The sequence below is a fragment of the Mobula birostris genome, chromosome 18 (genome assembly GCF_030028105.1).
Source record: "Mobula birostris isolate sMobBir1 chromosome 18, sMobBir1.hap1, whole genome shotgun sequence".
In the NCBI taxonomy this organism is placed as follows: Eukaryota; Metazoa; Chordata; class Chondrichthyes; order Myliobatiformes; family Myliobatidae; genus Mobula; species Mobula birostris.
Genome location: NC_092387.1, coordinates 3,228,953 through 3,251,546, shown reverse-complemented (window position 1 = coordinate 3,251,546; position 22,594 = coordinate 3,228,953). Strand labels below are relative to the sequence as shown.

General features: G+C 45.1%; 1 protein-coding gene across 6 annotated transcripts in view; it reads left to right on the top strand.

Moving 5' to 3' along the window:
* The window catches only part of LOC140211781 (leucine-rich repeat-containing protein 49), a 127,315-nt gene that overhangs the window by 57,852 nt on the left and 46,869 nt on the right, over positions 1-22,594 (top strand). For all 6 annotated transcript variants that reach the window (XM_072281925.1, XM_072281928.1, XM_072281930.1 and 3 more), the window contains 3 exons: positions 4,461-4,522; positions 18,737-18,884; positions 19,725-19,808. In XM_072281925.1, the coding sequence (XP_072138026.1) occupies positions 4,461-4,522; positions 18,737-18,884; positions 19,725-19,808 (294 nt within the window). The remainder of the gene's footprint in view (positions 1-4,460; positions 4,523-18,736; positions 18,885-19,724; positions 19,809-22,594) is intronic.

The following is a 22,594-nucleotide window of genomic DNA, read 5'->3' as shown; positions in this document are numbered from 1 at the left end:
GGCCCTTTTGTTTTCTTTCCTTTAATAACTGCTTAAGTTAACTTTCGTAAATATACTTATTAATTGTATGCAGTGTATGATCTGTTATTTCTTGCCGACGGTTAATTGCTGGGGCCAGTGAATCACACAGCATTCATACAAACCAGGGTTTAGGTGGGCAAGACATCCCAACCTCATGGATTTAGTGGGACCAAAGTCATGTACACCCAAGACATAGGAAGCTGGAGAAAGGTGGGTTTCTCGCCGCAGAATCCAGTGGCTGTTAGTGAGGGGCTAACAAGCTGCATTTTCAGAGGCACCCGGTAAAAGGAGGTTTCAGTTGTAATGGAGTTAATTAAAACAGCTGTAGATGGGTGTGCCCCCTCAAAATGGTTCAGGGTCTTCCCCAGTCAGACACCCTGGATGAATCCTGACATCCAACATTTACTGAGAGCCAGATCAGAGGCATTCAAGTCTGGAGATCAAGAATGCTACAAGGGGTGCAGGTATGAAATCCAGAAAGCCATCTGATGGGCTAAGTGGAGATTCCAGACTAAACTGGAATCAGTGAGGGATGCTTGACAGCAGGGTTTGAATGTTGGGTTTACTCGGGGCTGCTCCAGGCATTTGGATCTGATGACTCTGTTTGGTTCGGAATGCTGTTGTTGTTGCTCACTTCTATTGTTTGCATGAATTTGTTTTGTTCCTTTTTCTCTGTGGGCACTGGGGTTGGTCTTATTTTTTATTATTTGGGTTCTTTTGGGTTCCTTGCTTTGCTACTGCCTGTTAAGCAAACAAATCTCAAGACTGTATAATTTATACATTCATTAATAATAAATGCACTTTGAATCTTTGAATTTCCTGATGATCCTTTGGTCTCAGTATCTGAAGATGATGTGTGGGTTGCCTTCAGGAAGGTGAATCCAAGAAAAATATTTGGTCCAGGTGGAGTACCTGGCTGAATACTAAAGACCTCTGCTGACCAACTGGCTGGTGTGTTCATGGATATCTTCAACTGCCGTGTCAGCAGTGTATGGTACTCAAACACGACGAAATCTGCAGATGCTGGAAATTCAAGCAACACACATAAAAGTTGCTGGTGAACGCAGCAGGCCAGGCAGCATCTTGAGGAAGAGGTACAGTCGACGTTTCGGGCCGAGACCCTTCGTCAGGACTAACTGAAAGAAGAGCTAGTAAGAGATTTGAAAGTGTATGGTACTCACCTGCTTCAAGCAAGCTTCAATCAGACTGATGCCCAACAAGAACATGGTAACTTGTCTAAATGACTATTGCCCAGTGATGGTGTTTTGAAGGGCTGGTGATGAAGCATATAGCTTCTATTTGAGTGGTGACTTGGATCTGCTCTAATTTGCTTACTAGAGCAACAGGACCACAGCAGCTGCCAACTTATTGACACAATCCTGGAACATCTGGACAGCAAAGAGCATATACCATGATGCTCTTTATCGGCTACAGCTCAGCTTTTAATATCATCATCCCCTGAAAACAGACTCCAGTCAGTTCAGATTGGGAATAACATCTCCACACTCTCCATCAGTGGAGGTGTACCACAGGGATAGGTACTTAGCCTCTTGCTCCACTCACTTTACACCTACGACTGTGTAGCTAAGTACAGCTCCAACACCATTGTTGACTGTATCAAAGAGTGGCGATGAATCAACATACAGGAGGGAGATTGAAAATTTGTCATCTTCCCACTCAATTCAGCAAGATCAAAGAACTGATTGTAGACCTCAGGAGAGGAAAACCAGAGGTCCATGAGTCAGTTCTCATCGGAGGATCAGAGGTGGAGAGGATCAATAACTTTAAATTCCCGGATGTCCTATCTCAGAAGACCCCTGCCCTGGACCCATGTAATTGCAAAAGTAGCATGATAGTGCCTCTACCTAGTACGGCATCTGTGGAGATTCGACATGTCATCAAAAACTTCGACAAACTTCTGTAGATGTGAAAAGGAGAGTATACTGATGGCTGCATCATAGCCTAGTATGGGAACGCTAAAGATGAAGGAACACATTTCAGTCCTCATAGAGGGATCAGAAGTGGAGAGAGTGAGCAGCATCAAGTTCCTGGGTGTCAAGATCTCTGAGGATCTAACCTGGTCCCAACATATCGTTGCAGTTATAAAGAAGGCAAGATGGCGACTATACTTCATTAGGAGTTTGAAGAAATCTGGTATGTTAACAAATACACTCAAAAACTTCTATAGATGTACAGTGGAGAGCATTTTAACAAGCTACATCACTGTCTGGTATGGGGGGTAGTGATGGTGGTGCTACTGCACAGGACTGAAATAAGCTGCAGAGAGTTGTAAATTTAGTTGGCTCCATCTTGGGTACTAGCCTACAAAGTATCCAGGACATCTTTAAGGAGTGGTGTCTCAGAAAGGTAGCGTCCATTATTAAGGACCTCCAGCACCCAGGGCATGCCCTTTTCTCTCTGTTACAATCAGGTAGGAGGTACAGAAGCCTGAAGGCACACACTCAGCGATTCAGGAACAGCTTCTTCCCCTCTGCCATCCGATTCCTAAATGGACATTGAACCCTTGGACACTACGTTACTTTTTAAATACATATTATTTCCGTTTTTCCACGATTTTTAATCTATTCAGTATACATATACAATAATTGATTTATTTATTATTACTGTTAATATTTTATTATTTTTTCTATTATGTATTGCATTGAACTGCTGCTAAGTTAACAAATTTCACAGCATATGCCAATGATAATACACCTGATTCTGATTCTGATTCTGATGCCTTTGAATGGAAAATCCTACAGAAGGTACTGGATTTGGCCGAATACATCACTGGTAAAACCCTCCCAACCACTGAGTACATCAATGTGAAACGCTGTCATAGGAAAACAGCATCGATCATCAAAGGTCCTCACAACCCAGACCATGCTCTTTTCTCGTTGCAGCCATCAGGTAGAAGATACAGTTACCTCGACTCACACCACCAGGTTCAAGAACAGTTACTACCCCTCAACCATCAGGCTCTTGCACAAAAGGGGATAGCTACATTGATTCTATTTCTGGTGCTCCCACAACCAACAATCTCACTTTATCTTAGTATTTCATTGCCTCATTATTTATTGCTATTTATTTATATTTGCATTTGCACAGATTGATGTCTTTTATGCTCTACTTGCTCTTTGATTGATCCTGTTATAGTTGCTATTCTATAGATTTACTGAATATGCCAGAGAAAAATAAATCTCAGGCTTGTATGTGGTGACATAATGTGCTCTTTGAACTTTGGTTTTTACCTTCTCTTATCTCTAATGAACCTATAGCAACTGGAACATGAATTCTTAGTTCACTGATGCTGCTGAGAATTTCCCTCACTATCTGTTCATAATTTCTTGTCCCTCTGCCAGTCATATCTGGACCTGTCTACTATCTTTTCTTTTGGAGCATAAGCATTTTGCGCGGAGTTGTTAGGCTTGAATAGCTCTTACCCATCAGAATCAGGTTTATAATCTTTGTCTTTTATGATGTGAAATTTACTGTTTTACAACAACAGTACAGTGCAAAGACATAAAATGACTATGAATTACCAAATAAATAGTGCAAAACAAATGGAATAATGAGAGACACTGTAGTGTTCATGGGTTCATATCCATATTTGTGTGGCATGCTCTGGTTTCCTTCAAAGACATACAGGTATGTGGGTTTATTGGGCAGCACTGACTCGTTGGGCCGGAAAGACCTGTTACCATACTGCATCTCCAAATAAATAAATACTGTCAACACGCTGGAGTTGCTTCCTGTGCTGCGACTTTACTGAGTATTGGTGGGCATACTCTTGGCAGTGCCAGGAGGGGACCATGTCTATCCAAAGTTTTCAGGCTGTACTCTAATAAAACTCTCCAGTTTGTTCTCATATTGACAAGTTTATTTTTTGTATGTGATTTTGTGTATCATAGTTCTGAATTTCTGTGTTTTTTGTTAGGTTATCAGCATCATTTAGCCACATTGGTGACAGGTCCAGAGTGTTTGGTTTTCACTGAAATTTTTAAAAAGAGATTGAGTAGCTCTGCTGAAGAACATGCTCTGAAAGGATTTGTTTCTGAAGCTTTTTTTGGGGGGTAGCCACACTAGTGATGAGCTTGAACAATGAAACTGGTTGAGAGTGGCAGTTTGAAAGCCAATCGGTGTTGTTGTAGAGCAAACACGCAGGCTCCTGCAATTGAATTGCTGAGGTAGCAGGGTGACCCTGCTGAGTGCACGCAGCAACAAAGCAGTTGCGTCCCTGACTTTTAACTGGCAAATTCATCAGTCTGTTCAGTTATCTACATTGTGGCAGCCTCCTACAGTGCTTAGCCACAGCCAGGAGGCTCGGCTTGCTGTGAACAAAAACCTGCAGTAAATGGGGCTGCAAGGATCCTTCCAAAGGCTGCTGGGATGTTCTGCACAATACTGCTGACGACTCCCTGTATTTCTTTCGTTTACAGAGAGATGCAGACACATTACCTTGTCTCCAAAGAATTTTCCTCAGCTTTAACAACATATCCAGGTAAGAGCTGCAGTATTATTAACAAAAACTGGCAGATCTCCAAAGGCCTAGGTGCTCACTTTGTTAAAGGCCAGAATCTTTGCTTATTATCAGTTGCAGATTAATTTCTCAAACCTTCTCTTCATTTAATTTTTTGCTGCATTCCTGTAAATTAAGAAGTAGTTTTTATATTAACCTAAGAAAATATTGAATAAAGCTAATGATTCAGTTGGTTTGATTTTATTTCAGTGTTACTGACTGGTGTTCTAAACAGCTATTTTAAACCTGAGCTGAATTGCTGCAGCCATTCAGTGAAGGGCATCCATGCACCAGGAGCTGTGCAGCTACAGACCGAACAGCAGGAGGCAAATGCTGTCTGTTACTCACATCATTTTATCACTTAGTTCTCAGCAATATTTACTATGAATGGTGAAAAGTGCTCACAGCTTTTGAACAGTTTGTAAAAAAAAAATGATAGGTTTACTAAGTTTCATGTGCAAAAGTGGGATGGAATTTATTCATGTTGAGTATTATTTTACAGAAATTATTCCAAATTGTCCTGGTCTGAGGGCAATTATGAATTCATTATAAATCACCAAGCATCAAAATTATTTTTTCTAAATGTTTCCACAGAATAGAATAAATGTCCAAATGTTTGATCTTATATTAATATCTAATAATACAGCATTTGCGGTGTTTTGTTGTTTCTGGTTCAGGATGCCTGCACCCACTTCAAAGAGAAATAATTTTGTACATTTAAGAGACTTCTAGGTGGTTTCCACTTAGAGCCATCTTATGTTTTATAACTTAATTTCATGGACATCCATCTTCCTATTCTGTGATAAACACCATAAAGATTTTTTTTACTCGGGGATGGCTCAGGTCAAAGTTTAAAATGTCAGTGAGATTGAGGAGGGAAATAGTACATCAAGAAATTGCAATATAAAGAACATAGAACACTGCAGCACAGTTCATGCCCGTTGGCCCACAATGTTGTGCCAACCCTTTAACCTACGCCAATATCAATCTAACAATTCATCCAGCATAGCCTCCATTTTACTATCATCCATGTGGCTATCCAAGAAACTCTTAAATGTTCCTAATACATATACCTCCGCCACTACCCCTAGCTCTCCGCTCTCCGCTCTCCGCTCTCCGCTCTCCGCCCTCCGCCCTCCGCCCTCCGCCCTCCGCCCTCCGCCCTCCCCCCTCCCCCTCCCCCCTCCCCCCTCCCCCTCCCCCTCCCCCTCCCCCTCCCCCTCCCCCTCCCCCTCTTCCCCCCCTCCCCTCTTCCCCCCCCTCCCCTCTTCCCCCCCCTCCCCTCTTCCCCCCCCTCCCCTCTTCCCCCCCCTCCCCTCTTCCCCCCCCTCCCCTCTTCCCCCCCCTCCCCTCTCCCCCCCTCCCCTCTCCCCCCCTCCCCTCTCCCCCCCTCCTCCCCCTCCCCCCCTCCCCCTCCTCCTCCACAAACAGAACGTGCTGGAGGAGCTCAGCAGATCAGGGAGTATCTATAGATGGGAATAAACATAGATAGCCCTACAGCGCAATACAGGCCCTTCGGCCCACAAAGTTGTGCTGAACATGTCCTTACCTTAGAAATTACTAGGCTTACCTATAGCCCTCTATTTTACTAAGCTCCATGTACCTATCCAAAAGTCTCTTAAAAGACCCTATCGTATCCGCCTCCACCACTGTTGCCGGCAGCCCATTCCATGTACTCACCACTCTCTGAATAAAAAACTTACCCCTGACATCTCCTCTGTATCTACTCCCTAGCACCTTAAACCTGTGTCCTCTTGTGGCAAGCACTTCATCCCAGGGAAAAAGCCTCTACTATCCACCCGATCAATGCCTCTCATCATCTTATACACCTCTATCAGGTCGCCTCTCATAGGTCGCTCCAAAGAGAAAAGGCCAAGTTCACTCAACTTAGTCTCATAAGGCATGCTCCCCAATCCAGGCAACATCCTTGGAAATGTCCTCTGCACCCTTTCTATGGTTTCCACGTCCTTCCTGTAGTGAGGCGACCAAAACTGAGCACAGTACTCCAAGTGGGGTCTGACCAGGGTCCTATATAGCTGCAACATTACCTCTCGGCTCCTAAATTCAATTCCATGATTGATAAAGGCCAAAACACCGCACGCCTTCTTAACCACAGAATCAATCTGCGCAGCTGCTTTGAGCATCCTATGGGCTCAGACCCCAAGATCTCACTGATCTTCCACACTGCCAAGAGTCTTACCATTAATGCTATATTCTGCCATCATATTTGACCTACCAAAATGAACCACTTCACACTTATCTGAGTTGAACCCCATCTGCCACTTCTCAGCCCAGTTTTGCATCCTATCAGTGTCCTGCTGTAACCTCTGGCAGCCCTCCACACTATCCACAACACCTCCAACCTTTGTCTCATCAGCAAACTTACTAACCCATCCCTCCACTTCCTCATCCGGGTCATTTATAAAAATCACGAATAGTAAGGGTCCCAGGACAGATCCCTGAGGCACTCTACTGTTGACAGACCTCTATGCAGAATATGACCCGTCTACAACCAATCTTTGCCTTCTGTGGGCAAACCAGTTCTCGATCCACAAAGCAATGTCCCCTTGGATCCCATGCCTCCTTACTTTTCCTATAAGCCTTGCATGGGGTACCTTATCAAATGCCTTGCTGAAATCCATATACACTACATCTACTGCGCTTCCTTCATCAATATGTTTAATCACATCCTCAAAAAATTCAATCAGGCTCGTAAGGCATGTCTGCTCTTGACAAAGCCATGCTGACTATTTCTAATCATATTATACCTCTCCAAATGTTCATAACTCCTGCCTCTCAGGATCTTCTCCATCAACTTACCAACCACTGAAGTAAGACTCGCTGGTCTATAATTTCCTGGGCTATCTCTATTCCCTTTCTTGAATTAAGGAACAACACCCGCAACCCTCCAATCCTCCAGAACCTCTCCTGTCCTCATTGATGATGCAAAGATCATTGCCAGAGGCTCAGCAATCTCCTCCCTCACCTCCCACAGTAGCCTGGGATACATCTTATCCGGTCCCGGCAACTTATCCAACTTGATGCTTTCCAAAAGCTCCAGCACATCCTCTTTCTTAATATCTGCATGCTCAAGCTTTTCAGTCTGCTGCAAGTCATCACGATAATCACCAGGATCCTTTTCCATAGTGAATACTGAAGTAAAGTATTCATTAAGTACCTCTGCTATTTCCTCCAGTTCCATACATGCTTTCCCACAGTCACACTTGATAGGTCCTATTCTTTCACGTCTTATCCTCTTGCTCTTCACATACTTGTAGAATGCCTTGGGGTTTTCCTTAATCCTGCCCGCCAAGGCCTTCTCATGGCCCCTTCTGGCTCTCCTAATTTCCTTCCTGTTAGCCTTATAATCTTCTTGAACTCTAACATTACCTAGCTCTCTGAACCTTTTGTAAGCTTTTCTTTTCTTCTTGACTAGATTTATTACAGCCTTTGTACACCGCAGTTCCTGTACCCTACCATAACTTCCCTGTCTCATTGGAACGTACCTATGCAGAACTCCACACAAATATCCCCTGAACATTTGCCACATTTCTTCTGTACTTTTCCCTGAGAACATCTGTTTCCAATTTAAGCTTCCAATTTCCTGCCTGATAGCCTCATAATTCCCCTTACTCCAATTAAACGCTTTTCTAACTTGTCTGTTCCTATCTCTCTCCAATGCTATTGTAAAGGAGATAGAATTATGATCACTATCTCCAAAATGCTCTCCCACTGAGAGATCTGACACTTGACCAGGTTCATTTCCCAATACCAAATCAAGTGCAGTTTTTCCTCTTGTAGGCTTATCTACATATTGTGTCAAGAAACCTTCCTGAACACACCTAACAAGCTCCACCCCATCTAAACCCCTTCCTTTAGGGAGATGCCAATCGATATTTGGGAAATTAAAATCTCCCATCACGACAACTCTGTTATTATTACACCTTTCCAGGATCTGTTTCCCTATCTGCTCCTCAATTTCCCTGTTACTATTGGGCGGCCTATAAAAAACACCCAGTAAAGTTATTGACCCCTTCCTGCTCCTACCCTCCACCCACAGAGACTCCGTAGACAATCCCTCCATGGCGTCCACCTTTTCTGCAGCCATGACACTATCTCTGAACAACAGTACCACGCCCCCACCTCTTTTGCCTCCCTCCCTGTCCTTTCTGAAACATCTAAAACCCGGCACTTGAAGTAACCATTCCTGTCCCTGAGCCATCCAAGTCTCTGTAATGGCTACCACATCATACCTCCAAGTGCTGATCCACGCTCTAAGCTCATCCGCTTTGTTCACAACACTCCTTGCGTTAAAATAGAGTGCGTCCCTTCTCCTCTCTCTCGCGGTGTCTACAAGCTTTCTCTATTTGTGAGCCAACCTCCTCTTTCCCAGTCTCTTCAGTTTGGTTCCCGCTCTCCAACAATTCTAGTTTAAACTCTCCCCAGTATCCTTAGCAAACCTCCCCGCCAGGATATTGGTCCCCTGGGTTTCAAGTGCAACCCGTCCTTTTTGTACAGGTCACTCCTCCCCAAAAAAAAAGTCCCAATGATCCCAGAAATCTGAATCCCTGCCCCCTGCTCCAATCCCTCAGCCGCGCATTTATCCTCCACCTCATCCTATTCCTATTCTCACTGTCATATGGCACAGGCAGTAATCCCAAGATTACTACCTTTGTGGTCCTGCTTCTCAGCTTCCTTCCTAACTCCCTGTATTTTTTTTTTTTTTTTTTTTTTTTTTTTTTTTTTTTTTTTTTTAGGACCTCTTCCCTTTTCTTACCTATGTCATTGGTACCAATATGTACCACGACCACTGGCTGTTCTCCCTCCCACTGCAGGATATTGTGGACACGATCTGAAACATTCCAGACCCTGGCACCTGGGAGGCAAACTACCATCCGAGTTTCTTTGCTGCGTCCACAGAATCGCCTGTCTGACCCCCTAACTATAGAGTCCCCTATCACTACTGCCTTCCTCTTCCTTTCCCTACCCTTCTGAGCCACAGGGCCAGACTCTGTGCCAGAGGCACGGCCACTGTTGCTTCCCCCAGCTAGGCTGTTACCCCCCCCCCCCCCAACAGTACTCAAACAAAAGTACTTATTGTCAAGGGGTACAGCCACAGGGGTACTCTCTGGTACCTGACTCTTCCCCTCCCCCCCCCCCCCCCCCCCGATTGTGTCTGTCTCCCGTGGCCCCGGTGTGACCACCTGCCTATAACTCTTTTCTATCACCTCCTCGCTCTCCCTGACCAGGTGGTCATCGAACTGCATCTCCAGTTCCCTAACTCCATCCCTTAGGAGCTGCTGCTCAACACACCTGGTGCAGATATGGCCACCCGGGAGGCTGGAATACTCCAGGACCTCCCACATCTGACACCGAGCTCAGAAAACTGGCAACATGCACATACTTCCTCCTTTCCGCAAATAACACCGGTAAACCTACCTTGCCTCGTCCCGTTACCACCTAAGCCCGTTGAGCCAAAGCCCTATCACTCTGCTGCCTCTCACTCTGTTGCCTATTCTGAACGAAGCCAGCTGGATATGGCGGTCTTCTTTTTAAAACTTTCGCACTCTACTGGTTTACGTCAAGCGCCTGCGCAGTCTTGCCTCTCTTTTACCCCGAGTGGTAAAAACTACCTTGGCTCTGAAAATCAGCCGTAAATAAACATTTGACATTTCAGGCAGAGACCCTTCATCAGAACTGGAAAGGAAGGGAGAAGAGTCGGAATAAGAAGATGGGGCAAGGGGAGGAAGAAGTACAAGGTGGCAGGTGATAGGTGAAAGTGGGAGAAGGGAGGGGTGAAGTAAAGACCTGGGAAGTTGATTGGTGAAAGAGATACAGGGCTGGAGAAGGGAGATTCTGATAGGAAAAGACATGATAGGAAGGCCATGGAAGGAAGAGAAGGGGGAGGAACACCAGAGAGAGATGATGGGTAGGTAAGGAGATAAGGTGATAGAGGGAAACAAGAATGGGGAATGGTGAAGGAGGGGAGGGGGGACAGTTACCAGAATTTGAGAAATCGATGTTCATGCCATCAGGTTGGAGGCTACACTGATAGAGTATAAGGGGTTGTTCCTCCAACCTGAGTGTGTCCTCATCATGGCAGTAGAGGAGGCCATGGACCGACATGTCATAATGGGAAGTAGAATTGAAATTGGTGGCCACAAGGAAATCATGCTTTTTTGTGGCAGATGGTGCAAAGGTACTCGATGAAGCGGTCTCCCAATCTACATTGGCTCTCACCAATATGCAGGAGGCCATATCAGGAGCACCAGATACAGTAGATGACTCCAGCATACTCGCACGTGAAGTGTCACCTCACCTGGAGGGACTGTTTGGGGTCCTGAATGGTCGTGAGAGATTAGGTGGAGATGCAGGTGTAGCACTTGTTTTGCTTGCAAGGATAAGTGCCAGGAGGGAGATCAGTGGGGAGGGACAAGTGAAGAAGGAAATCACATCGGGAGCAATCCCTGCAGAAAGTGGGGGGGAGGGAAAGATGTGCTTGGTGGGATCCTGTTGATGATGGCGGAATTGTTGCAGGGAATTGTCTGCTTGTGGGGTGGTAGATGAGGACAAAAGGAACCCTATCCCTGGTGTGATTAGGGTCCTTGTGGTCTTTCCCTCCCCACCACTTCTGCTTCCTGTATATTGGTGAGACCTGACATAGATTGGGAGACTGCTTCATCAAACACCTTGGCTCCATCTGCCACAAAAAGCGGAATTTCCCAGTGGACACCCACTTTCCATTCTCATTCCAACATGTCAGCCCATGGCCTCCTCTACTACCACAATGAGGGAACACTCAGGTTGGACGAGCAACACCTTGTATCCTGTCTGTGTAGTCTTAAACCTGATGGCATAAGCATTGATTTCTCAAACCTCCAGTAATTGCCTCCGCCCCCTTTCCTTCACCATTTCCCATTTTTGTTTCTCCCTCCCTCTCTTCTCTTCTTACCTGCCCATAACCTCCCTATGGTGCTCCTCCCCCTTTCTTTCTTCCATGGTCTTCTGTCTTCTCCTATCAAATTCCTCCTTCTCCAGCTCTTTATCTCTTCCCAGCTCTTTATTTCACACCTGGTTTCACCTATCACCTGCCACCTTGTACTTCTCCCTCCCCTCCCTGTACCTTCTTATTCTGACTTCTCCCTTCTTTTCAGTACTGATGAAGGGTCTCACCCGAAACATTGACTGTTTATTCCCATCCATAGATGCTAACTGACTTGCTGAGCTCTTCCAGCACTTTGTGTGTATTACCTTAATATTATGCCCTATTGTGTTAGCCTTTTCCACCCAGGGGAAAGAAGTCCCTTGCTGTCGCTCTATCTATGCTTCCGATTATCTTGTACACCTATGTCAAGTTGCCTCTCATCCTCTTTTGATCCAAAAAGTAAAGCCCTGTCTCGTTCAATCTATCCTCATTAAGATGCATTCTCTAATTCAGACAGCATCCTGGTAAATCTTATCTACTCTCTCTGTAATACTTCCATATTCTTCCTGTAATGAAGTGACCAGAACTGAATGCAATACTTCAAATTTGAAATTTGATTGCCTAAGTTTTAGTATTGAAAAATTTATAGACTTGAGAGTAAAAGTGAGGCAAAAAAGTATGAGTTCATGACTGTTATAGGTGAAAAATATTGGTAAGCTGCCTCCTTTTACCCATCTCCTTTGTTAAAAAAGATTCAGATTCATGAGACAGGATTCCCCTCACACAATGCTGGCTATCTCTAATCAGTTCCAACCTTCAAATGTACACAAATCTTGTCCCTTGAATCTTTGGTCCTAAAGACCTTTCAGCTCAGGGAAATAGTTAATTGTAGTTGCTACTGTAATCTAGATCTCGACTCAGTCCCGTCCCTCCTTTCATCAGTTTCTCTGCAATATTGGCAGCATCTTTTACACCAGTTCAAGTATGAACACACTCTCATTTTGCTGACTGCAGTTGTACAGTATACAGTTGTCAAGTATAACATAAATAGTTTGTTCAATTCAATTATCACCTCCCTGTTCTTATATTGTGTGTCAGACGATGAAGAGAAGAGTCCCATATAAACCTCCATAACCTCTTTATTCCGCTTTCGTTTGACTGTAATGATCTGTTGATGTGCACCTCAAACTTCCTCTATTCAACTTTCCTCAGTGTCTTCTCATTTACTATTTGTTCCTTTGTTTGCCTTCCTCAACTGCTATACCTCATGTCTCCAACACAGAAACAGGCCCTTTGCCCCATCACATCTCTGACAGTTCTGAAGTACCATCTGTCCCAACAGAATAAAACCATGCTGTGATATGCTTCCACTTCTCATAACTGTGTTTTACTTTGCCAGTGTCCTTTTTAAAATACTTGATATTTTTAGCAGTGAATTATTACCTTAAATATAGCCTTAGAATTATACAACATGGGAGTTCACACTGTGGCCCAAGTCATCCATGCTGACCAAGGTGTTAATATGATTAAGTCCCATTTGCTTGCACGTGGCCCATATCACTCTAAATCAGGTGTTCCAACCTGGGATCCATGGACCCCTTGGTTAATGGTAGGGATCCATGGCAAAGTTTGGGAAACCCTGCTCTGAACCTTCTCTGTCCATGTAATTGTCCGAATGTTTTACAAAACATTGTAATTGTACCCACCTCTACAGCTTCCACTGGCAATGAATTCCATTTACACACCACCACCAGTGTGAAAAAATTTCCCCTCAGTCTATTTTAAGTCTTTCCTATCTCACTTTAAGCCTATGCCCTTTTGGTTTTGACTCCACTACCCTGGGGAAAAGACTGTGACCATCCACAGTCATGCCCCTCATGATTTTATAAACCTCTGTCAGGTCACCCCTCAGCTTCTTAGGCTCTTGGGTAAAAAATTCCCAACCCATCCAGACTCTCTTTACAAGCCCAGTGCTCCATTCCTATTAACAATCTCATGAATCTTTTCTGCTCCCTTTCCAGCTGAATGACATCTTTCCTGTTGCTGGGCAAACAAAAATGTGCACAGTACTCCAAACGTGGTCTTATCAATGACTTGTGCAGGTGCAATATGACCCACCAACTCCTGTTCTCATTGTCCTGACTGAGAAAGGCAGGTGCACCAGACACCATTTTCACCATCCTGTACACCTGTGTCTCCATTTTCACCATCCCATACACCCATGTCTCCATTTTCACCATCCTGTACACCTGTGTCTCCATTTTCACCATCCTGTACACGCGTGTCTCCATTTTCACTATCCTGTACACCCGTGTCTCCATTTTCACCGTCCCGTACACCCGTGTCTCCACTTTCACCATCCCATACACCCATGTCTCCATTTTCACCATCCTGTACACCCGTGTCTCCATTTTCACCGTCCCGTACACCCGTGTCTCCACATTCACCATCCCATACACCCATGTCTCCATTTTCACTATCCTGTACACCCGTGTCTCCATTTTCACCGTCCCGTACACCCGTGTCTCCATTTTCACCGTCCCGTACACCCGTGTCTCCACATTCACCATCCCATACACCCGTGTCTCCATGTTCACCGTCCCGTACACCCATGTCTCCATTTTCACCGTCCCGTACACCCATGTCTCCACGTTCACCATCCCATACACCCATGTCTCCATTTTCACCATCCTGTACACCCGTGTCTCCATTTTCACCGTCCCGTACACCCGTGTCTCCATGTTCACCGTCCCGTACACCCGTGTCTCCACTTTCACCATCCCATACACCCATGTCTCCATTTTCACTATCCTGTACACCCGTGTCTCCATTTTCACCGTCCCGTACACCCGTGTCTCCACATTCACCATCCCATACACCCGTGTCTCCATGTTCACCGTCCCGTACACCCATGTCTCCATTTTCACCGTCCCGTACACCCATGTCTCCACGTTCACCATCCCATACACCCATGTCTCCATTTTCATAAGACCATAAGAGAGAGGAGCAGGATTAGGCCTTTTGCCCAGCCACTCCATCGTGGCTGATTTACTATCCCTCAAAACCTCGTTCTCCTCCCTTCTCCCTGTAATATTTGGTACCCTTACTAATCAACAAAATGTCTTGGGAATGACAGTCCAGAAACCGAAACAGAATTGTGCAATTTTACAAAAAGAATGGAATTGCACAAAGACAATGAAGTTGTCTGGGGGAGAAAAAAAACAATGTCGCCCCCGTGAACCCTCTCTGCATCTTCAGTGTCGTCCCCATGAACCCTGTCTGCATCTTCGGTGTCATCCCCGTGAACCCTGTCTGAATCTTCAGTGTCATCCCCATGAACCCTGTCTGAATCTTCAGTGTTGTCGCAGTGAACACTCTCTGAATCTTCAGTGTTGTCCGCATGAACCCTGTCTGAATCATCAGTTTCAGCCCCGTGAACCCTCTCGGAATCTTCAGTGTCGTCCCCTGAACCCCCTCTGAGTCTTCAGTGTCGTCCCCGTGAACTCTCTCTGAAGATTCAGTGTCGTCCCCGTGAACCCTCTGAATTTTCAGTGTTGTCCCCTGAACCCACTCTGAATCTTAGCAGTGTTGTCCCAGTGAGCCCTCCCTGAATCTTCAGTGTCGTCCCCATTGACCTTCCCTGAATCTTCAGTGTCGTCCCCGTTGACCTTCCCTGAATCTTCAGTGTCATCCCCGTTGACCTTCCCTAAATCTTCATTGTTGCCCTCGTTGACCCTCCCTGAATCTTCTTTGTCGTCCCCGTTGACCCTCCCTGAATCTTCATTGTCGTCCCCGTTGACCCTCCCTGAATCTTCATTGTCGTCCCCATGAACTCTATCTGAATCTTCAGTGTCGTCCCCTGAACCCTCCCTGAATCTTCAGCATAATCCCCCGTGAACCCTCTCTGAATCTTCACTGTTGTCCCCGTGAACCCTCTCTGAATCTTCACTGTCGCCCCATGAACCCTGTCTGCATCTTCGGTGTCATCCCCGTGAACCCTGTCTGAATCTTCAGTGTCATCCCCATGAACCCTGTCTGAATCTTCAGTGTTGTCGCAGTGAACACTCTCTGAATCTTCAGTGTTGTCCGCATGAACCCTGTCTGAATCATCAGTTTCAGCCCCGTGAACCCTCTCGGAATCTTCAGTGTCGTCCCCTGAACCCCCTCTGAGTCTTCAGTGTCGTCCCCGTGAACTCTCTCTGAAGATTCAGTGTCGTCCCCGTGAACCCTCTGAATTTTCAGTGTTGTCCCCTGAACCCACTCTGAATCTTAGCAGTGTTGTCCCAGTGAGCCCTCCCTGAATCTTCAGTGTCGTCCCCATTGACCTTCCCTGAATCTTCAGTGTCGTCCCCGTTGACCTTCCCTGAATCTTCAGTGTCATCCCCGTTGACCTTCCCTAAATCTTCATTGTTGCCCTCGTTGACCCTCCCTGAATCTTCTTTGTCGTCCCCGTTGACCCTCCCTGAATCTTCATTGTCGTCCCCGTTGACCCTCCCTGAATCTTCATTGTCGTCCCCATGAACTCTATCTGAATCTTCAGTGTCGTCCCCTGAACCCTCCCTGAATCTCTTCAGCATAATCCCCCGTGAACCCTCTCTGAATCTTCACTGTTGTCCCCGTGAACCCTCTCTGAATCTTCACTGTTGCCCCATGAACCCTCTCTGAATCTTCACTGTCGTCCCCGTGAACCCTGTCTGAATCTTCACTGTCATCCCCGTGAACCCTGTCTGAATCTTCACTGTCATCCCCGTGAACCCTCTCTGAATCTTCACTGTCGTCCCCGTGAACCCTCTCTGCATCTTCAGTGCTGTCCCCGTGAGCCCTCTCTGCATCTTCAGTGTCATCCCCGTGAATCCTCTCTGAATTTTCTGTTGTCCCCGTGAACCCTGTCTGAATCTTCTGTTGTCATCCCCGTGAACCCTCTCTGAATCTTCAGTGTTGTCCCCTGAACCCCCCTCAACATTCAGTGTTGTTCCCGTAAACCTTCTCTGAATCTTCAGTGTCGTCCCCATGAACCCTGTCTGCATCTTCGGTGTCCTCCCCGTGAACCCTGTCTGAATCTTCAGTGTCATCCCATGAACCCTGTCTGAATCTTCAGTGTTGTCGCAGTGAACACTCTCTGAATCTTCAGTGTTGTCCGCATGAACCCTGTCTGAATCATCAGTTTCAGCCCCGTGAACCCTCTCGGAATCTTCAGTGTCGTCCCCTGAACCCCCTCTGAATCTTCAGTGTCGTCCCCTGAACCCCCTCTGAGTCTTCAGTGTCGTCCCCGTGAACTCTCTCTGAAGATCAGTGTCGTCCCCGTGAACCCTCTGAATTTCAGTGTTGTCCCCTGAACCCACTCTGAATCTTAGCAGTGTTGTCCCAGTGAGCCCTCCCTGAATCTTCAGCATAATCCCCCGTGAACCCTCTCTGAATCTTCACTGTTGTCCCCGTGAACCCTCTCTGAATCTTCACTGTCGCCCCATGAACCCTCTCTGAATCTTCACTGTCGTCCCCGTGACCCTGTCTGAATCTTCACTGTCGTCCCCGTGAACCCTCTCTGAATCTTCACTGTCGTCCCCGTGAACCCTCTCTGCATCTTCAGTGCTGTCCCCGTGAGCCTCTCTGCATCTTCAGTGTCATCCCCGTGAATCCTCTCTGAATTTTCTGTTGTCCCCGTGAACCCTGTCTGAATCTTCTGTTGTCATCCCCGTGAACCCTCTCTGAATCTTCAGTGTTGTCCCCTGAACCCCCCTCAACATTCAGTGTTGTTCCCGTAAACCTTCTCTGAATCTTCAGTGTCGTCCCCATGAGCCTTCTCTGAATCTTCAGTGTCGTACCCATGAACCCTCTCTGAATCTTCAGTGTTGTTCCCATGAACCCTCACTGAATTGTCCTCACACTTTGGTGTTTCACCAAAGTTAGTAAACTTGCATAGGTTACTCACAACTTAGTTGTCTAAAGCACTGATGACTGAAGCACTGCTTTCTGAGGCTTTGGTGTACTGGCATCTTAACAGTGCATCTAATATCTAGGTTTCTTTCTCCTTCAATGCCCCAGGATGCAAATCGCATCCTGGAGAATTATCATCTCCTGGTCCTGTTAATTTCTTTAATACGAATATTTTTATTTTTACGCTCTGGATTTTATTTGTTCTGGATTTCCACTATTGTCTTTGTTTTTGGTGAAGATAGACAAAGTAATTGTTTAATTGTACTGCCATTTCTTTATTCCCCAATATAATTTTTCTTTCTTTGTCTAAGACATCCACATTGCCCATAGCTTTAGCTAATCTTTCCTTTTACATCTTACTCTGGGATGAACCTGTAGAAGAGGACCTTCAGACAGTAGGGTGTCAGAGGTCAGGATGGGCAGAGGAGAAGGTGCTAAATTCAGACAGGCGGTGTCAGAGGTCAGGATTACAGAGGAAAAGGTGCCAGCTTCAGACAGGCAGTGCCAGAGGTCAGGATGGACAGAGGAGAAGGTGCTAAATTCAGACAGGCAGTGCCAAAGGTCAGGATGGACAGAGGAGAAGGTGCTAAATTCAGACAGATGGGGTCAGAGGTCAGGATTACAGAGGAGAAGGCACCAGCTTCAGACAGGCAGTGTCAGAGGTCAGGATTACGGAGGAGAAGGTACTAGCTTCAGACAGGAAGTGTCAGATGTCAGGATTACAGAGGAGAAGGTGCTAAATTCAGACAGACTGTGTCAGAGGTCAGGATGGGCAGAGGAGAAGGCACCAGCTTCAGACAGGCAGTGCCAAAGGTCAGGATGGACAGAGGAGAAGGTGCTAAATTCAGACAGGCGGTTTCAGAGTCAGGATTGAAGCTGAGATGCTGGAGCTCTATGGCAACAGTACTACCAGCTGTGCCACTGTTGTGCCTGTCTGTTGATTCAGATTTCCAGCGTTTACAGAATTTTTCATATATATTATCCACCTTTGCTGGATGCTGATTTGAATCATCTGCAGGACACTGGTTCCAATATGGACGTGAGAAGTGATCAGATTGAATCTTCATTTTGCAAACTACCACAGTAGACTAGAATTAATGAAGAGTAGAGCGAGAATTACCATAAAACACTGGGGTGGCTGTCACATTTGTGTCAGTATTTAGTAATAACAGAAAAATTGTACTTCCAATGCTTAGTAATCGTATTTCAGATGGCATCTGACCTTCAGAGGCGGTTGTGCCATTAATGCATTTCTTATTTTAATCAGTTCTTCCATTTGCTTAATTAATGCCGTTTGGGAAATAGGTTCTCTAACTGAGTGTTTTTATAAAATCCAGATTTGAGAACATTGCTTGTCTGGCAGACTCTTATTCGCTCTCGGAGGTCACCCTGGATGGCAACCCTATAGCTCAGGAGTCATGGTACAAGCATACGATTCTGCGACACATGGTGCAGCTACGACAGTTGGACATGAAGAAAATCACGGTGAGTTCCAGGCTGCATTCGTTGGTCTGTGTGCCAGGAACTGTCAATGAGTTGTCAGTCTATTAGTAATTCACAACAATGCTTCCGGAATTGGACATTCAGTTATACTGACCCACTTTGGTTGAATTGGGGATACCAAAACTGGCAGAAATGAAAACTGAAAAACTATAATAGCATTGATATATAGAAAAGCAGTCAGCAGTACACAGCAATCTCCAAGACTGTAGTGCATCTTAAGCTTAATTAGATCAGGACCAGGACCTCTAACATACGATCTCTGGATTACTTCTGGTGCCACATTCTAGATGAGCTGCCAACCATGGCTGACAAGCCCCATCTGCCCAAGGTGACTGGTTTTAAGACAGCATTAACCTGCCTTACCCCATCTTCTGTCAGTAGAAACGGTTCCACTGGGTTTAGTAGCTCAGCCACACACGAAGGCCAGGAGTTGGACTTGGTTGTCAGTGATGTCTGTCATTGAGATGTATATCATTGGGAGCATTTAGTAAGTAGTGGGAGCTTATCCCCACTATCGCGCTCCCTCCACTGGCTGTGACAACCTTAAGGAACTGAATATTGAATAATTGAAAACAAAAAAAACCTACAGATACTGGAAATCTGAAGTTGAAAAGAACCTGCTGGAAGTGGTCAATAGATTCAGCAGCATTAATGGAAACAGTTAATAATTTTATTCTGTATGTCATGTTTTTGTTTCTAATAGTGTTTTTGTCTCATCATACTGATGACAGAATTATATGCTTTTATAATCTTTGAACAGTTCATTGACTTGCTGCTGTTGATAGTAAGCAGTGGCTGATATCTTGTTCAATTATTTTGTAGGAAGAAGAGAGGCGAATGGCGTCAGTCATGGCCAGGAAAGAAGACGACAAAAAACGTGAAATCCACAAGCAGGCCGTCTTGAAGGTGAAGTCTCGATGACTCATTAATGTAATTAACAGTGGGCTGGGATAGACCTGCTGGCTTTGGCATTGACGAATATACTGTAGAGTCAGAGCACGATGGAGCTGGCATTCTCATTGAATTCTGTTCCTTGTGCAGCTGTAAGACCATAACACATAGGAGTAGAATTAGATCATTTGGCCCATCAAGTCTGCTCATGACTGATTTATTTTCCCTCTAGCCCCTTTTTGTCATAACCTTTGACACCCTTATTAATCAAAAAACCTATCAACTTCCGCTTTAACTATACACAATGACTTGGCGCCACAGCTGTCTGTGGCAATGAATTCCATAGATTCACAACACTCTGGCTAAAGAAATTCCATGTATTCTGAGGCTGTGCCCTCTGGTTCCCAAATTAGAGTCCGCAGACCCTTTGGTTAATGGCATAAAAGAGGTTGGAAACCCCTGTCCTAAAATCTGTCCAGCCATGTCTAAAATATATTTACTAAGGTAGCCTCTACTGGGCAGAGAATTCCATAGATTCACCACTCCATCCTGAACTTACTCCCCTGAATGTTGAGGCTATGTCCTCGAGTTCTAGTCTCACCTACCAGTGGAAACAACTTTCCTGCCTCAATCTTACCTATCCCTTTCATAACTTTATATGTTTCCATAAGATCTTCTCTCCCGGCGAGTACAGTCCCAGGCGACTCAATCTCTCGTCATAGTCTAACCCCGTCACTTATGGAATCAACTTCTCTGCACCACCTCCAAAGCCAGTATATCCTTCCTCAAGTAAGGAGACCAGAACTACACACAGTACTCCAAAGTGCGGCCTCACCAGTACCCTGTACAGTTGCAGCATAACCTTCCTGCTCTTATGTTCAATCTCTCTAGCAATGAAGGCCAACATTCCATTTACCTTCTTGATAGCCTGCTGCACCTGCGAACCAACCTTTTGTGATTCATGCACAAGCACTCCCAAATCCCTCTGCACAGCAGCATGCTGCAATTTTTTACCATTTAAATAATAATCTGATCTTCCATTTTTCCTTCCAAAGTGGATGACCTCACATGTACCAACATTTTACTCCATCTGCCAGACCCTTGCCCATTAACTTAAACTATCTTTATCTCTCTGCAGACTCTCTGTATCTTCTGCACAATTTGCTTTTCCACTCAATTTAGTGTTATCAGCAAACTTAGAACACTACACTCGGTCCCCTCTTCCAGATCATTTATGTATATAGTGGCATGCAAAAATTTGGGCACCCCAGTCAAAATTTCTGTTACTGTGAATAGTTAAGTGAGTAGAAGATGAACTGATCTCCAAAAGTCATAAAGTTAAAGATGAAACATTCTTTTCAACATTTTAAGCAAGATTAGTGTATTATTTTTGTTTTGTACAATTTTAGAATGGAAAAAAAAGGAAAGGAGTACTATGCAAAAGTTTGGGCACCCCAAGAGAGTTGAGCTCTCAGATAACTTTTACCAAGGTCTCAGACCTTAATTAGCTTGTTAGGGCTATGGCTTGTTCACAGTCATCGTTAGGAAAGGCCAGGTGATTCAAATTTCAAAGATTTATAAATATCCTGACTCCTCAAACCTTATCCCAACAATCAGCAGCCATGGGCTCCTCTAAGCAGCTGCCTAGCACTCTGAAAATTAAAATATATGATGCCCACAAAGCAGGCGAAGGCTATAATAAGATAGCAAAGCATTTTCAGGTAGCTGTTTCCTCAGTTCGTAATGTAATTAAGAAATGGCAGTTTACAGGAATGGTGGAGGTCAAGTTGAGGTTTGGAAGACCAAGAAAACTTTCCAAGAGAACTGCTCGTAGGATTTCTAGAAAGGCAAATCAAAACCCCAATTGGACTGCAAAAGACCTTCAGGAAGATTTAGCAGACTCTGGAGTGGTGGTGCACTGTTCTACTGTGCAGTGACACCAGCACAAGTAGGACCTTCATGGAAGAGAATAAAACCTTTCCTGCATCCTCACCACAAAATTCAGCGTCAGAAGTTTGCAAAGGAACATCTAAGCAAGCCTGATGCATTTTGGAAACAAGTCCCGTGGACTGATGAAGTTAAAATAGAACTTTTTGGCCGCAATGAGCAAAGGTATGTTTGGAGAAAAAAGGGTGCAGAATTTCATGAAAAGAATACCTCTCCAACTGTTAAGCACAGGGATGGGTCGATCATGCTTTGGGCTTGTGTTGCAGCCAGTGGCACGGGGAACATTTCACTGGTAGAGGGAAGAATGAATTCAATTAAATACCAGCAAATTCTGGAAGCAAACATCACACCTTCTGTTTAAAAAAAAAATAAAAGCTGAAGATGAAAAGAGGATGGCTTCTACAATAGGATAATAATCCTAAACTCACCTCAAAATCCACAATGGACAAGAGGCGCAAGCTGAAGCTTTTGCCATGGCCCTCACAGTCCCCCGACCTAAACATTATCGAAAACCTGTGGATAGACCTCAAAAGAGCAGTGCATGCAAGATGGCCCAAGAATCTCACAGAACTAGAAGCCTTTTGCAAGGAAGAATAGGTGAAAATCCCTCAAACAAGAATTGAAAGACTCTTAGCTGGCTACAGAAAGATTTACAAGCTGTGATACTTGCTGAAGGGGGTGTTACTAAGTACTGACCATGCAGTGTGCCCAAACCTAATACATCACCTCCAACTCTATGTATTATTATCTTTTATGCGACACCTTATTGAACACTTTCTGGAAGTTCAAATAAATAATGCCCATGTGTTCCCCTCAATCCACTGTGCTCGTTATATTCTCAAAGAACTCCAGTA